The 16,432-nt window shown below is 36.2% G+C and overlaps 1 protein-coding gene across 6 annotated transcripts in view; it reads left to right on the top strand.

The window, feature by feature from the left end:
• Dlg1 (discs large MAGUK scaffold protein 1) overlaps window positions 1–16,432 on the top strand; it is a 203,107-nt gene that overhangs the window by 117,461 nt on the left and 69,214 nt on the right. For all 6 annotated transcript variants that reach the window (XM_038346139.2, XM_038346138.2, XM_038346137.2 and 3 more), the window contains 4 exons: window positions 8,857–8,907; window positions 10,886–11,010; window positions 12,685–12,854; window positions 14,577–14,713. In XM_038346139.2, coding sequence (XP_038202067.1) covers window positions 8,857–8,907; window positions 10,886–11,010; window positions 12,685–12,854; window positions 14,577–14,713 — 483 coding nt within the window. The remainder of the gene's footprint in view (window positions 1–8,856; window positions 8,908–10,885; window positions 11,011–12,684; window positions 12,855–14,576; window positions 14,714–16,432) is intronic.

Raw genomic sequence — 16,432 nt, 5'->3', positions numbered from 1 at the left:
TGATGTTAACTGCTGAGTCATCTCTCTAGCCCAACTCACAATAGTATTGTGTAGTTATTTACATAATGCTTATCACAGTAATTTTGGAATTTTAATTACATGATCAGTTTTTTAATAAGCTGGATTGTATATATATAATTAGTTTTAACTAATTTTAAATTGATTAGTTTTTTCTCTAAACTTACTTTCTTAAATAGCTAAAGAAATAGTATAATTTAATGCTTTTCATTTGAAAGAAAAATGGCTTTGAAGGTAAATAGCTTATTTGGTAGCTATGCATTAAATAGAAGTAGTACTAATCTTTCAGTTGGGCTCGTTTTTAATAGTGTGCCATTTTTATAGACTTAAGAAATTCTTTTACCCATTTTTTAAAAATCCATAGTTAATTTTCAGACTTTTCACTCTGTATTTGTATAAATATTGGTGTGTGGTATATTTGGAGGTTTTGAAAAAGACTTGATGGCCAACCCAAAAGAGCTGTTCATCACTTTTTGAAAGTCTTCCTTTCTCCAGTGTTATCTCTCACGGTGATGGTGAATACTTGAACTTTGCACTTTAGAGACTGTTTCTAACACTTATATCTTTGGTGGGGAGGCAGGGGTAGGATGGATGTATGCATACATGGAAACCAGAAGACAGTTTGCAGAATTGGAACAGTCATTTTATCCCTACTACTATAAGGGTTCAGGCAGTTGAACACGGGCCATCAGCCTTGGCAGCAAAGTGTCTACCTACTGAATCATCTCTCTAGCCCGGAAATTTGTGCTTTTGTTAATATGAATTCTTGACACACTTTCTCTAGTTACTTTTCTTGAAGTATGTTTTTAAGCACATAATCAGTGATTATTTTTATTTTAAACTCTTAGCAAGTAGGCTATAAAATCTAATAGAAAGTTACAGTATCATAAAGGAAATAAAATTAATATCTCTTAGCAGACTGAGAATTATTACTAGAAGGCACTGTAAATGCAAAATTTTCTCTGTCCTTTTTTTGTAAAGGTGTAGGGAAGAAACAGTCTTTTAAATCGATAACTATAAGAGGCCATCCTTTAGGTAATAGGGAAGGCAAAGGAATTCTAGAGTGTAGAGGGTCTATTGGCTGAATCACCTTATTAACAGCTCTTAGATCTGTTACCATTGTCTATTTTCTAGATTTCTTTTTAACAACAAATACAGGAGATTCCAAGGGCTGGTTGATTCTTCAATATGCTAAGCATCTAGCTGCTCCTGTACCAGCTGTTCTAAAACCTTCAGTTTCTCTATTGTTAAAGGTCATTGCTTTAACCCGTACAGGTTTGTCTGTCAACCATTTTAAAGGTAGGACTGTTGGTCCTTTGAAATAGCAGCTGTTGTGCCCTGTTCTTGTACAGCCTGAATGGTCGGTGACTCTTCTTTATAAAACATTGTAATATTTTTCCCAGAAACATACGATAATTTATTGTTTGTTTCTATGATTGAGGGGATGTTAATATAAGTATTTCTTTGCTGTTAGAAATCACATCCCCACAAATTCATTGCTATCTTAGCCACATAAGATTTTATTCTTCTCTGTTTTTCTGGTCCTATACATTCAACCCATCTCACATTCTGCTTTACTTGACATGGAGTTCCAGTCCCTAAAAACAAGCATTTACATCCTGAAGAGGCCAGTTTGGATGCCAGGATTCTGATGAAATTATTGCCATATCCACACCTGTATCTATCAGACCTTCAGTGACAGCATCATTTATTCATATTTTTAATTCTGGTCTTAGTTCATTTATAGAAGTTTGCAAAAATACTCATTTTATGGTTTCTCCTGCGTTTTTGTTTTCTTTTCTATAGCTGTTCTGTTAAACAGAGCAGTATGGTTTCTTACAATAGTCATTAGGTTCTTTAATTGCTCTGGGAAGGAGTGTCCTTTACAATGGCAGGAAATGACTGAACCACCATTTGGGAACCCAGTTTCCGAAGCAGAGGATTACCTTGAATATACCTCGTTGACCTACATTCATCAGTTCGATGTCTGCCTTAGCCACATCATCTGCACAATCTAAAAGGGAGGGGCATTCTGAATGGATTATTCTTAGAAAAAACATTGTTTTTAGGAATGCCTTGTGTACAGTCCCTTTTAAGGTGACCTTGTTTGCCAAAATTATAACATTTGACATTTTGTTTCTTCCTCAAACCTCTGAAAATCGCTTCTCCTATCCATTAATGCATGCATCATGCTCATGAGATTCAGTATTAATTTATATCTTGAATCCATTCCTCCGAAGGTTCTGACCTTGTCTTTAACAGCCTAATTATCTTTTTAAATAAAGAATTGGCATTTTCAAAAGCCAGAGGTTCAATTATTATTTGTCTAGCTTCTGAATTTGGTATTATTCTATTTACTACTGATGTCAGTCTTTGTAAGAAATGTGTGAAGGTTTCTTTTGGGCCCTGTATGACTTTAGTAAATGATTCCAACTTCTTTCCTACTTCTTCAATGCTGTTCTAAGCATTCAAAGCAGCTGCTTGGCATAAAGTCAGTATGTGCCCATCATATAGAGATTGCCTTTCTATAGTAGCATTATTTTCTCCTCTAAGAATTTGATCTTGGGAAATTTCCATACCTCTAGCTTTACTCTGTTGTTCCACTGTCTTAGCCTCTTCTCTGAACCAGCTACTCCATTGTAATTGTGGACCAGGCTCTAAAACAGCTTTAACCAACTCTGTACAGTCATTAGGAATAATTCTGTTACAGACTGACCACAAGTTTAACATTTACTTCACAAAAGGTGAATGCATGCCATATGAGTCTGTTGCTTCCTTGAATCTCCTTAAATCTAGCATTAGCACACAGGTCTTACTCTTACCATTTTAAGGTTGGTTGTTTGAAAAACCTTAGACTATTCTTCTCTATTCTTAAAATGCGACGTTGAAATTGGTTCTTCATTAAATTCTTCTGTCTGGATTTGAATGTCTCTGTGATCTGTTTTATTAGGTTTTTCTAAGGCGTGTATCTTAGCACTCAGATTAGAGAATTTCTTTAGTGATAAAACAAAAATTAAAATGCTGATAATGTTTATAATTGACATTACCTAAATCCCATCTAAATTAGTTATCCTCTCTTTTAATTTTTTCCAGTTTTCAAACTGTCTAGCATATTATCATACAGAAACCTAAATCCCTCCTTTGTAATGTTTTTTCCCCATTTTTTAGTTTGAAGAAAAACTCTCTTAACTAATTCCTCCCTTTAAGAATTCCCACTTGTCTTTCCAAGTCTGCCTACAGTATAGATGAAGATGTGAGGTTATTGCTGCTGCATAGAACAGTAAAAGCCTGACTGCTTTTCAGAGCAGTTATGTAGTTTGGCAGCAGCCCGAGAAAGGGGTCCAGGGAGAGGCTGCCAGGAGAGAGAAAAAAAACCTAGCCAGTAGGGTGGTAACTCCGGCTGCATGTAGTTTGAGCCTGTGCTGGTGGCTGTAAAGCCACAGTACAACACCTTTTTCATTAATTCATACCCCAAACGTCAGGTGCCAAACGTACTAAGAATATTAAAAACCCAGAAACAGATATTGGGGTTCAACCTGAAGATCAAGAAAGCAAAGCAGCCAGCCACTGGCTCTTACCTCTTCCTCAGACTAAAGAATGGTAATCCTGTCTCCTCTACCCATCAGGCCTCTATGGTTAACTAGTATGGCTGCTGGGATTAAAGGTGTATGCCACCACTGCCTGGCCTGTGTGGCTGACTAGTGTGACTGCTTTGCGCTGATCTTCAGGCAGACTTTATTTATTAAAACACAAATAATATACCACTATATTAGATCGTAGCTATGTTTGTAGTTTTAGCTCCTAAATTTAGATATTAATACATTTTGGTTTCTTTTTCATAGGGTGTAGATAAGGCTACACCTTCATTCTTTTCATGTGAATATAGTTTGCTTTTCATGATTTGTTGAAGATTGTTCTTTCCTTATTGAATAATTTTAGCTCCTGTTTTTTAAAAAAAAAAAATCAGTTACTTAAAAACAGTATGTAAGTTTCTTTTAGTACCTTTCAGTGAAGTTTTATCATTTTTAGTATATAAGTTGTATACTTCTTATTAGTAGTAAATAAAAAACACTAAATTTTAGATGGTGATGTTTTATCCTGTGGCTTTGCTGAACCCATTATTAGTGTCATTATTTTGTGTAGATTTCTTTGGACTTTCTGTAATCTAGATCCTGTTTTCTGAAGATACAGTTTTGCTTGTTCTTTGCCAGTCCAGATGCTCTTATTTCTTGACTTATTTCCCTTATTTGAATCTTCACTGCTATATTTAATATAAATACTGAGGCCAAACATCTTTATTCTTTCTTGGAAATAAGCTCTCAGTTTTTAAATATGATGTATAGAACTCTGTTTTAAGTACAAATTGACACAACCTCACTGACATTGAACTTGACTGTCTTTCCATTCATCTATGTTCTGCCCTTAACGAGAAAAGATTATGCTACTGAGATGGCTTTTGGGTATAGGTCCTTGCCTCCAAACTCCAGAGATCTGAGTTTGATTCCCAGGGCTGAGATCACTGACTCTCCACAAGTCGTCCTCTGACCTCCATGATAGCCACACATACACAAACCCAAAATGTAAATTTTTTAAGATAAAAATAGTAAAATGATTAATATAGGGCAGAATTAAGGACAATAAAATGCAGATTTCTGTAGTTCCATTAAAAATTTTTGTTGAAATCATTCTCATCTTCTCTGTTACTATTTTGTCTCAAAACAAATTCTTTTTTTTTAGATTAAAAAAAATACCAATCACAGAGAACTACAGGCAACCAAGGAAAGCAGAGAGTGGGAGGAATATCAGTCAGAGAGGGAAAAGCACACCAATAACAAATGATCAGTCTTGAAAAAATACAAATAAAATTATACATTATATGGAAAAAAAAATACCAATCCAAATTCCCACTCCCTCCCCTCCTCCCAACCCTTCCCATCCCACTCCCCTACAATCCTAAGAGAGGGTAAGGCACTTTGCTTTGTGGAAGGTCCAAGGCCCTCCCTACTACATCTAGGCTGAGCAAGGTATACATTCAAAGAGAATAGGATCCCAAAAAGCCAGTACAGGCAGTAGAGATAGATTCCCTCAGTCTGCCCCAGCCATACAACTGTCAACCACATTCAGAGGAATTAGTTTGGTCCTGTGCTTGTTCCTTCCTAGTCCAGCTGGAGTTGGTGAGCTCCCATTAGCTCAGGTAAACAGTTTCAGTGGATGAATCCTTCATGGTCTTGACCTCTTTGCTTATATTCTCATTCCTTCTACTCTTCAGCTGGACCTTTGGAACTCAGTCCAGTGCTCTGATGTGGGTCTCTGCCTGTTTCCATCTGTTGTTGGACAAAGGTTCTATGGTGATATTTAAGATAATCATCAGTCTGACTACAGGGCAAGGCCAGTTTGGGCACCCTCTCCTCTATTGCTTAGGTTCTTAGCTGGGGTCATTCTTGTGGATTCCTGGGAATTTTTCTAGAGCCAGGTTTCTTGTGAATCAAAACAAATTCTTAAAGGCTAAATGTTAGGAAAAAAATCATTAATTTGAAATTTACCAAATTTCTTATATGATAAAAATCTTTATTTTTTCCATATGTAATATAGTTAATAGTAGTAAGTATTTTTAAATCAGCTTGGATTCATTATTTGGGGCTGTTTGTTTGCTTGTTTGTTTGTTTTGAGACAGGGTTTCTCTGTGTAACAGCCCTAGCTGTCCTGGAACTAGATCTTGTAGACTAAGCTGGCCTCAAACTTACAGAGATCCACCTGCCTCTGCCTCTTAAGTGCTGGGATTAAAGGCGTGCACCACCAACGCCTGGCTATTTGGGGCAAATTTTAAGCAAACTCTTTAGGACTTATTTAGATTTAGTTATGTTAAGTTTTCATTAAGAAAAGCTTTTGCTTTTCTGTACACTTTATTTTAAATTTTTGGCTTGTGAAGTGTTGGCTTTGAGGTTTTTAGTTACTGAGATTGTGCAGTATGAGCCATGAATTATGAATATTGATGCATATTGGAACTAGATCTTGTAGACTAAGCTGGCCTCAAACTTACAGAGATCCACCTGCCTCTGCCTCTTAAGTGCTGGGATTAAAGGCGTGCACCACCAACGCCTGGCTATTTGGGGCAAATTTTAAGCAAACTCTTTAGGACTTATTTAGATTTAGTTATGTTAAGTTTTCATTAAGAAAAGCTTTTGCTTTTCTGTACACTTTATTTTAAATTTTTGGCTTGTGAAGTGTTGGCTTTGAGGTTTTTAGTTACTGAGATTGTGCAGTATGAGCCATAAATTATGAATATTGATGCATAAAATCTTGAATGTCAATATATTTATTACTCTATAGGAAAAGTTTTACTAAGTTGAACCTAAACTACATAGTATTAATAAATTGTCTTCGTTATCTTCCTTTGTCCAAGTTATACACTTTTAACATAACAGGATTATGTTTGATTGTATTATAGAAAATTTAAGTCTGTGTCAGTAAAGAACTGAATGTTATTCCAATACATAAGCAATAACCACTTGAAAGAATGGATCCATCACTTATGACAAAATGTAAAATGCCTAGCAATCATATAAAAAAGAAAATGTATACAGAGTTTATAGTAAAAATTCAAAGCATATAAAATTCACCGTTTACTGTGTTTATTGGGATTCATCCTTAGAAATACCTACCACAGTAACAGAAAGAAATTTACATTTAATTGTGTTTTAATCAATTTAAATTTAAATATAAACAGCAACTATTGAACAGCCTTACTGAAGATGATTTATCTCTAACTCCAACCCTGCACAGCATATGCAACAAGCTCTCTTCATTTATTCCCTTCTTCTCTCCCTCTTCTCTTACCCTCTCTTTCAGGTATGAGTGGCATTATATATATAGATGAGTCTGGAAAAAATGGATAGTGCCTGAAAAATTTACCTATGGTTGTGGGAGTCTTTATGAACAGTCTTTCTGTTCTGTTCTGCTCCTCATGTTTCCCAGGATAACACGAGCTCCTTTCTAAACAGACCTGGACTAAAGTCAATACTTGTATATAGTGAAGAGAGCAAAGGAGCTCGTGTGTGTGTGCACGCTTTGTCATTTCTGATAATAAATCACTAAAATCTGGTATCTTCAAAGAACAGGAATTCATTATTTCTCATAATTTCGCAGGCTAATAGCTGGGTCTTATGCTATCAGTCTTGGGAGGGTTACTGCTAAAAGCTAGAAAACCTAAAATTACTTCATGATCTTGAATAGCAGTTGGTGCTGCCATGAAGCTAAGATTTAGATTTAGATTTAGTTTGAGTCTGCTCAGATTGTTTCTGCTAAGTTGTAAATAATGAACTAAGGCAAAGCCAAGTACTACAGGGTATCATAAAACCAAGGCTCAGAACCATCCGTATCATCTGCTTTATTTAAGGTAGTCACAGGACTTACCTGAATCCTAGAGGAAGGAAAATACTCAACACTTGTTGGTGCTAGATTATTGATACCATAAGAGTAAGTGGGGTGGGAGATGTGAGCCATCGTCAGAAATAGGCTCTCGTGATCTCTTTTGACCTACACTGAGTATATTGCCTCGCCCCTTATTACTAGAAATTATAATGGAAGGACTCAAACCCAGGGTAGTCTGATTCAGGGGCACTCAACATAGGAATGCCTCTTTAGAGAAAGAATAGAGTAAGAGGAGTAAAAGAACATATTTGGTTTCTCTCCAATGGGAGCCAGAGCCTTGGTTATAAAGCCACAGACTTTAGTTTTAGACAAAGAGAATTTCTGAAAGTTTTGAAAGAAATGTGAATCTTACCAGCCTGGACTTTGAAAGATCAGTCTGATTAAAACACAGAGTGGTTCAGGGCTGGAGAGACTCTTCCAGAAGTCCTGAGTTCAATTTCCAGCAACCACATAGTGACTCACAACCATCTATAGTGAGATATGGTGCCCTCTTCTGTTTGCAGGCAGAACACTGTATATATAATCAATAAATCTTTAAACACACACACACACACACACACACACACACACACACACACACACACAAAATGATTGAGGCAGTGGATACTACTAATCTAAGTTTGATTGGATAGACGACATTCATTTACAGTATTCCAGAAGAGATTTCAGCAAGGCCTGAATCAAACTAATAACAATGAGAATGAAGAAGTGATACTTTTAAAAAGTTAAGATATTTAAATTAAGTTGAGCTGACAACCAATTGGCTATGTGATCACGACAAGAAAGATGGGACTGTCGGGTGTTGGTTAGCGGTAAAAAAGCTGTCACCTAGGACCTAGGTTCAATTCCCAGCACCCACATGGCAGCTCACAACCCTGTGATCCAATGTACTCCTGGCCATCATGGATAATTGCATGCATGTGGTGCATAGATATATGTGCAGGTAAGACATTCATACACAAAAAATAAATCTTTAAAAATTGGCCTTCAAACCAGGTGGTGGTGGTACCAACATTTAATCCCAGAACTCCAGAGGCAGAAGCAGATTAAATCTCTGAGTTCGAGGCCAGCTTGGTCTATAGATTGAATTCCAGGACAGACAGGAGAAACCCTGTCTTAAATCAAAACAAAACCAGCCCCCCTCAAAGAAGAAGAAAATAAGTATTCAAAAATAGTAAAAGCTAAATGCACCCCTACTATATTTGCGAGTCATGATAATAATACTATACATAGTTATATTGACACTCCTCCGTTCCTTGTAAATCTTTCCTAAAGTTACTAAAATGGGGCTATATTTTTTAATCACTATCATGTTTAACAGTTTTTCATTACTAAATCATGTAGAATTATCTTGACATTTTGAATTTTTCATTCTGAATTTTTAAGATACTTTTTTTTCCTCTATAGGTTAATGGTACTGATGCAGATTATGAATATGAGGAAATCACACTTGAAAGGGTAAAACCTATTATCTTAATCTTTCATTTGAACTTTTAAGTTCAATCATAGTATACAAGGGAGAAATGTCTTTCAAAACCAGAAAATTATTTTCTTTAAGATTACAGATAGTAAAACTAGCCATAGTATTTCCAGAATGTTTGTTTTCTTTAATATCCTTTACATTTTTGTAGATTTACAGATAAAGCATATGGGTAATGCAGAGAATTCCAGTTACTCTGCACTTCACTTTCTCTTATAAACATCTGCCTTTGTTACAGTGTATTTATTTCTACTAATGGGCCAGTTTATGTGTGTACATTATTATTAACTGAAGTCTACACTTATTATTCCTTAGTTTGCATGCCCCCCCCCTTCCAGGAAATTACCCTGCATTTATTTATCTCCTTTGGGTGCTGTAGACTATGATAGTTCGTTAGATTTTTCTTTTTAGTTATTTCTAAGCTTGCTATTTGGGCAATGGCATGGTTGTATTCCCAGCCCTTAGCAGGTGGTGGCAGTAGTTCAAAACCAACCTTACTGCATAGCAAATTCAAAGCAGCTTGACCTACGTAAGACTTTGTCTCAAATATACATACCTGCCTACATACATCATTCATGTAAGTGCGGATGAGAGTGTATGCATGCTTGATCAGTTTATGCTATATTTTAGAAAGGCTACCCTTGTCTGGCAAGCACTTCCAAGGAGTTAAATATTCTACACAAGTAACTCTCCAGAGTAACAGAATGTCTGCATTTTAAAAACTAAAATCATAGATAATTGTATTTTGTTGTGTTTGAAGCCCAAATGGATGCCCTAGAAAATGAGTAAAATTGAAAGGGTCTTTGCATATATAGTAGATCTTCATTGTCTACTACTTAATTTCAAACCACCTACTTAAGTTAGGCAGGTGTCTCAGTAACACTCAAGGAAGCTCAACATTAATGTAGTGTTGATGACATCCTATTCTTTAAGGATTTTAAACTGAAAAAAATTGAATTAAATTGGTATTTTAGGACAAGTAGTAGGAAATTGGATGTCTGAGTTATTAGATATGAATAGTTAAGTAATAAGTCAGATATACTCACTTATTTGAGTTGCTCAGAAAATTCTTGAGAAAATAAACATTGCTAAGTATCTTCTTAGGTCAAAGAAATATCGGTTTTGTCTATAGACTTTCATTGGCAGTAGGACCACTTTTTTGTACAAATATTACTCAAATTCAGTGAATAAGCAGAAAAGTGAGGTGGCAATTGACAGAGTCTATTTGTCATCATGAAAGTTCACCAGCATTAAGTTCTCAGATTGGGCTTCAGCACTAAAAAATGTCATGGCGTTTGGGTACATTGGTTAAACATCTCAGAGAGTAATGGTTTCTATTACTTATTAGCACCAGTTTGTTGGTTTTTAAATAAACAGCTGGCAAAGTGGTCAAAAGAAAAGTATCACCTTCACCCCTTTTTTTAAAAGGTAAAATGATGTGTGCCCTGCTCAGAGGTAACCAGACATCATGGCACCTGTATCCCAGGCTCAGGAGGCCAAGGCAAGGATTGCATCATGGTTGATGTTAGTGTTGGCTACATAAGAAGACCTTTCTCAAATACATTAATTACTTAACTAGTTAGTTAATGAAGTGAAGTGATCACATGCTTTGTTTCTTGGAAGAGATTTGCCCTATCAGACATGAATGAGGTGCTTTTCAAAAGAAATTTGTGGTGTCACCTCTATGGGTAGAGAGAAATTCACAGATAAATTACACATACTTGTAAATAAAGAACTTCAAACTAGGCCTCTGAAGAGCTCAGTACATTACTTCAACCTCACCTACTGAGCAGTACCACCTCTGAAGAAGTTTTTCCTTATATGAAGAACATGTCTGTTTTTTTTAGAATCTTTCTCTTACCTCTGCTTATTCCTTTTTGTGTTATAGTTCCTATTTTAGTACAATTGCTAGAGCCTAAATGCTTAGATCTCTGGAATTTTTCCCTCTGTCCTTAGGGAAATTCAGGGCTTGGTTTCAGCATTGCAGGAGGTACAGACAACCCACACATTGGAGATGACTCAAGTATTTTCATCACCAAAATTATCACAGGAGGAGCGGCTGCCCAGGATGGAAGATTGCGGTATGTCTTACACTAATGTTGTGTTGTTACAAAAGACTCGGACTAACACAAAGAAGAAACAGCATAATAACTAAATGTAGGTAGATGCTCAAGCCCATTTAAATAACCAATTCTCAGGTAATTTAGTTCTTTGTATTGTTTCCATCTTTTAGGAATTTGGTTTTATCTTAGGTATTATAATAATTTGAGTAATGCATTTTGGGATTACCTAAATATCTGTAACCAGTTTTCTAGATATTATGAGTTGTCCTTGGTATTTCAGATAAAGTCACAAAACTTTTCTGTTTAGGAAAAACTTGTATATGTAGGATTTATATAGTGTTCTATTTTGGAAAATGTCTTTTGCAAAACTGTTATTTCTTTGAACCATAAATTCTGGCATTTTTCCCATTTCTTTTGTTGGTCTATGTTTATAGGTAGGTAGAAGCATGTTGGGAGTAAGGATTTCACAGCTATTAAATCAACATCTTCTAAGGGTCTAATTCTTTACGTAGCTCTTCAGATTTTAAATTCGGCTTCTCACTAATATGGCAGGTAGTACATTAAGAGAAATTAGACATAATAATTAGGAATTTGACCATTCGTACATGTGACATCTATTTCCTAATCTTAAGTCACTGCCTAGCTTATGTAAAAGTTTGTATGTTCCTTGTTTAACAGAGGAACACACCCAAAGTACTAGTCATTACATTGGGTATGGTAATAAAAATTTGTCAGGACCAATGTTAATAGCCTAAATCTGTTTGGTTCTCCTCTGCTAATTTGAAATGACCACCATTTTTTTTCCTAATGGGGTGCCATGCAGTCAAAGCCAGGACCAGAGCTAAGTTGAAAATGTTGAGAATAGGACCAAAAAGAAATTTTGTTACCATGTCACATTATGTTATTTATGTAAGAGAATTTTGAAGTAAATAATATGATTTATAATTTCACGTAAGTTTCAAGAAGTAATTTTTAATGTTACATCTCAGATTTGGAAAAAATTAAAATTTCATCACTTAATTTCACTTTTGACGCTATCTTCTTTTGACTTTCAACTAGTTTAACTGAGCTTAAGTTTCTTTGAGCTTCATTTTTCTTTTTTGTTTTGTTTGTTGTTTGGTTTTTGTTGTTGTTGTTGTTTGTTTTTTGAGCCAGGTTTCTCTGTGTAGCCGTGGCTGTCCTAAAACTTACTTTGTAGACCAGGCTGGCCTCAAGCTCAGATATCTGCCCACCTCTGCCTCCTGAGCGCTGAATTTAAAGGCATACACCACCACTTCTGGCCATTTTCCTAAGTTTTAAATATAGCTCTGTCATCTTGAAAGCTTTGTATTAAAATTCATCATGCCTCATTTTATTCATGTTTAAAATGGGTAAAAAATATATTACACATAGCTGATACAAGTAGTTTTAAAAATGAAAGCACTAAGGAAGTGCCTAGCATGTGGTCATTGCCAAGTGTTTTCTATTTTTATCAAATATCTTTGTACATAAGAAATATTCAAATAATATTTTTAAATCTATCATTTTTTATTTTCCTCCCTTTGCTGGCTCTTGAGAAATTTATACATTGAAATTTAACATATAACTTCTTCATTTATACTTTTTGGAATAAATAAAAATTTTGTCAAAATGAAATTAAAATTGGTAAAATAAAACATTGGTACTTACTGTACCATTTTATGTTTTTCTTAGAGTAAATGACTGTATCCTGAGAGTCAATGAAGCAGATGTTCGCGATGTAACCCATAGCAAAGCAGTTGAAGCGCTGAAAGAAGCTGGATCTATTGTGCGATTGTATGTGAAAAGGCGGAAGCCAGCATCAGAGAAAATAATGGAGATAAAGCTCATTAAAGGTCCTAAAGGTACATTTTAAATGAGATAAGACATTACTAATAAATATGACTTTAACTTTTTTAATGTTCAAAAGTTATACTTTTAGTCATCTATATAATTTTTGTAGATTTATAGTATTCCCACTGCTGTTTGTCTCAAGTAGGATTTTAGAGTGGCTGCATTCCTACCAAGGTGGCACCATTTGAAAAGGTCCCATGTTAAGTTCCATGTACTATTACACATTTTACTGTGTATAAACTTTTGGTTTTTTGAGACAGGGTTTCTCTGTAGCTTTAGAATCTTTTCTGGAACTAGCTCTTACAAGACTAGGCTGGCCCCAGACTCAAAGAGATCCACCTGCCTCTGCCTCCCAAGTGCTTGGATTAAAGATTTATACCTCCACCTCCTGAGTAAGTTCTTTGTGATGTTGTATGTATGTAGTGTTTGTGTGTGTGCTCATATGCACAACAATGCATGATCAGAGAGGCCAGAATGCAGTAACGGCTGTCTTCTCTTTTACTCTTCACCTTACCGTTTTAGAGAGGCTCTCTTGCTGTTTAGCAGCCTACCCCTTAATAACTTTAAAAAGTAGGTAACAGAATCTATTCACTTTAAATTTTTTTAATTACGTATATTTATTTAGTGGGTAAGGAGTGGCTTGCCATGGTGTGCATGTGGAAGTCAGGGCAGTTTGCAGGGGTTCTGTCCTTCCTCCCTTTTGGCTCCTTATGGTCAAAGGTCAACTTAGGTTGTCAGTCTTGGTGGTAGGCACCTTTTGCCTATTGATCAATCTCACCAGCCCTCCATTTAATGTAGTAGATTCATTTATATCTATTTTAAGTGTCATTTTGTTAAACTCTTACTACTTACTACTTTTGTTTAACTTTTGATTATCTCCAAAGTAAATGTCGGGTGTAGGTCATATTAAAAGAAGACAGTATGTTGTGTGTCATGGAGGTCACCTCTGTAGTGAGGACTAGTAAGGTGCTTTCTGAATTCTGAAGGCATTGATGGGATTGAGGATAAGTAGAAATAGTAATTCTAATACTTGGTCTCCTAGAGGAAGTAGGATTCCAACAAATGAAAACTGTGGAGATTTGGTATTGAAGATGGAATTTGGGGACTGCAAAAATTATTATTTTAAGTTGTCAATGTGAAAAAAAGTTATGAATGTGGAAAAGGGGCCACATTCGTAAAGCCTGGTGTTCTACCTAGTACAGAGAACAAAGTATTTCCTCACAGTTACTTCAAGCTTGTGAAAAATATTAAAGTGTTAGTAAACAGTGTAATTATGATAGAAACAAAAATAAAACATAATTTTATGTTTCTGTTGATTCTCAAGTCCATGTACACAGACTTTTAAGAATAAATCCAAAGAAAAAGGAATATTTGTAACTATTACAATGATTGCATTTAAAACCTAAGGTTTAAAAACAAATTTAGACTTATCTACATGAGTGTTTTGCTTGCTTAAATGTCTATGCACGATGGTAGTGCCTGGCGGTCACAGGCCAGAGAACACATTGGGTTAAAGGTGGTTGGAAACCATCATGTGGGTACTGGGAACCGAACCCTGATCCTCTGTAAGCACTGCCAATGATCTTCACCACTGACCACTTCTCCAGTCCCTACACTTAAGACTTCAGTAACAGATAACTAAATATACAATTTTCTGTGTGATGTTATGATCACTCTGGTTGTCATCCTTGTTCCTCTTATTGATAAGACTCTAAACAGTGCATTCCAACCAGGTCTTGGGTTCAGCATTGCTGGAGGTGTTGGAAATCAGCATATTCCTGGTGATAACAGCATCTATGTAACCAAAATAATTGAAGGAGGTGCAGCACACAAGGATGGCAAACTTCAGATTGGAGATAAGCTCCTAGCAGTGAGTATAAGGAGTGTTCTTAATTCTCATGTCTGTGTGTTTTCTTGTCACCAGCATTTCCATACTGAAACCATGTAAGAGATGTCTCAGTGAGTGACTTCTAGCCTGCAGTGATTCTTGGTACTGTTTCCTTTTTTCTACGAGCCACACTAAATCTTCTCCACCTCCTCTCTCCTACCTCTCTTTCCTAGTTGAAGTTTTGAAATGCACAGAATTGTTAAATCACAGTCTAAGTTTACAGTGCAGTGTTTCATGTGGTCATGTGTGGCCCTCTTCTGCTTTAACTCATCTGTTTATAACATAATGGAAACCAGTGAGGTCATTGCTCATCCCCAACACTAGACCACCAATAATTTTGTATATCTTCTGGAGAGATGGCTCAGTGGTTGAGAATGTTTATTGCTCTTTCAGAGCACCCAGATTTGGTTCCCAGCATCCACCCAGTGACTCTGGTTACAAGGAATCACCACCTTCTCACATCTATGAACGCTAGACATGCACATGTACACACACACATACGCATACAAAATACATAAAATAATAAAAAGATGTTTAGTCACATACATATATCTAAATATTTAGCTTATTATTTGGAAAACTTCTTTGAGGGGTATTAGAGTATATGTAGTTTTCTAATACTTTTCACTCAATATAGTAATTCTGTGAGGTATCTATTTCATTTCCTAGAGTTAAAATCCATTCATACAAATTTAACTCTGTGACTCTATCACAGTTTATCCAGTGTTTATCAACAAATGACTTAGTTCTCATGTTCTCTAGGAAAGTGGAACCTGAAGAAAAGTTAAGGTCCCCTGAAGCCCAGAAAGGGAAGAGAGAGCTAGACATGTGTCTCAGTCAGGGTTTCTGCTGCTACAGTGAGACACCACGACCAAAAAACAAGGGGGGGGGGTGTTTGACTCACACCAGCACATCTCTTTCATCATCACAGAAAGTCAGTACAGGAGCTCAGACAGGTCAGGAATCTGGTGGCAGAACATGATGCAGAGGCCTTGGAGACAAGTTGCTTACAGGCTCGTTTCTCATGGCTTGCTCAGCGTGCTTGCTTATAGCACCCAGGACCACCAGCCCAGGTATGGTACCACCCACCATGGGCTGGGCTCTCCCCCATTGATCACTAATTAAGAAAATACCTTACAACTGGATCTTATGAAGGCATTTTCTCAATTGAGGTTCCTTTCCTCTCTTATGGCTCTAGCTTGTGATAAATTGACATAAAACCAGCAAGTAAGTACAACATATCAGATATGTTAATATTTTCACAGTTGTGGGTCACATCAGCCATGCCCAGTCCTAACCAAAATAGGCTTAAGAGACTCAACCCTGTCTCGAAAAACCAAGAAAAAAAAAAAAAGAAAAAAGAAAAAAAAAGAGACTCGTAATGGTAAGAGACAGAACGAGGGCAAAAGTAGCCAGGGTGTTGTACTGGCCATCAAGGCCTAGTGACATGAGGGCTCAGTTGACTTTTAAAGCCATAAAGTGGGTGTGGTATAGTGGTGATTACATCATCTCCACTTTGGGGAGTATTGTGAATAATTGTGGTAGGAAGAATTGCTATGTATTTGCACACAAAATTTCATTGACTACTAAGCATGGGGTTTATTGGCTCATTGAGTATTCTGTTAGTAATATTACTAAGCAACAAAGCTATCATCCTACTGTATTCCAGACTGTAGTGATGAGCTGGGGGCAGGCCTGCTT

This window comes from Arvicola amphibius, chromosome 10, assembly GCF_903992535.2.
Source record: "Arvicola amphibius chromosome 10, mArvAmp1.2, whole genome shotgun sequence".
Lineage (NCBI taxonomy): Eukaryota > Metazoa > Chordata > Mammalia > Rodentia > Cricetidae > Arvicola > Arvicola amphibius.
Note: the sequence above shows the minus strand (reverse complement) of the source record. Positions and strands in the feature narration are given on the sequence as shown.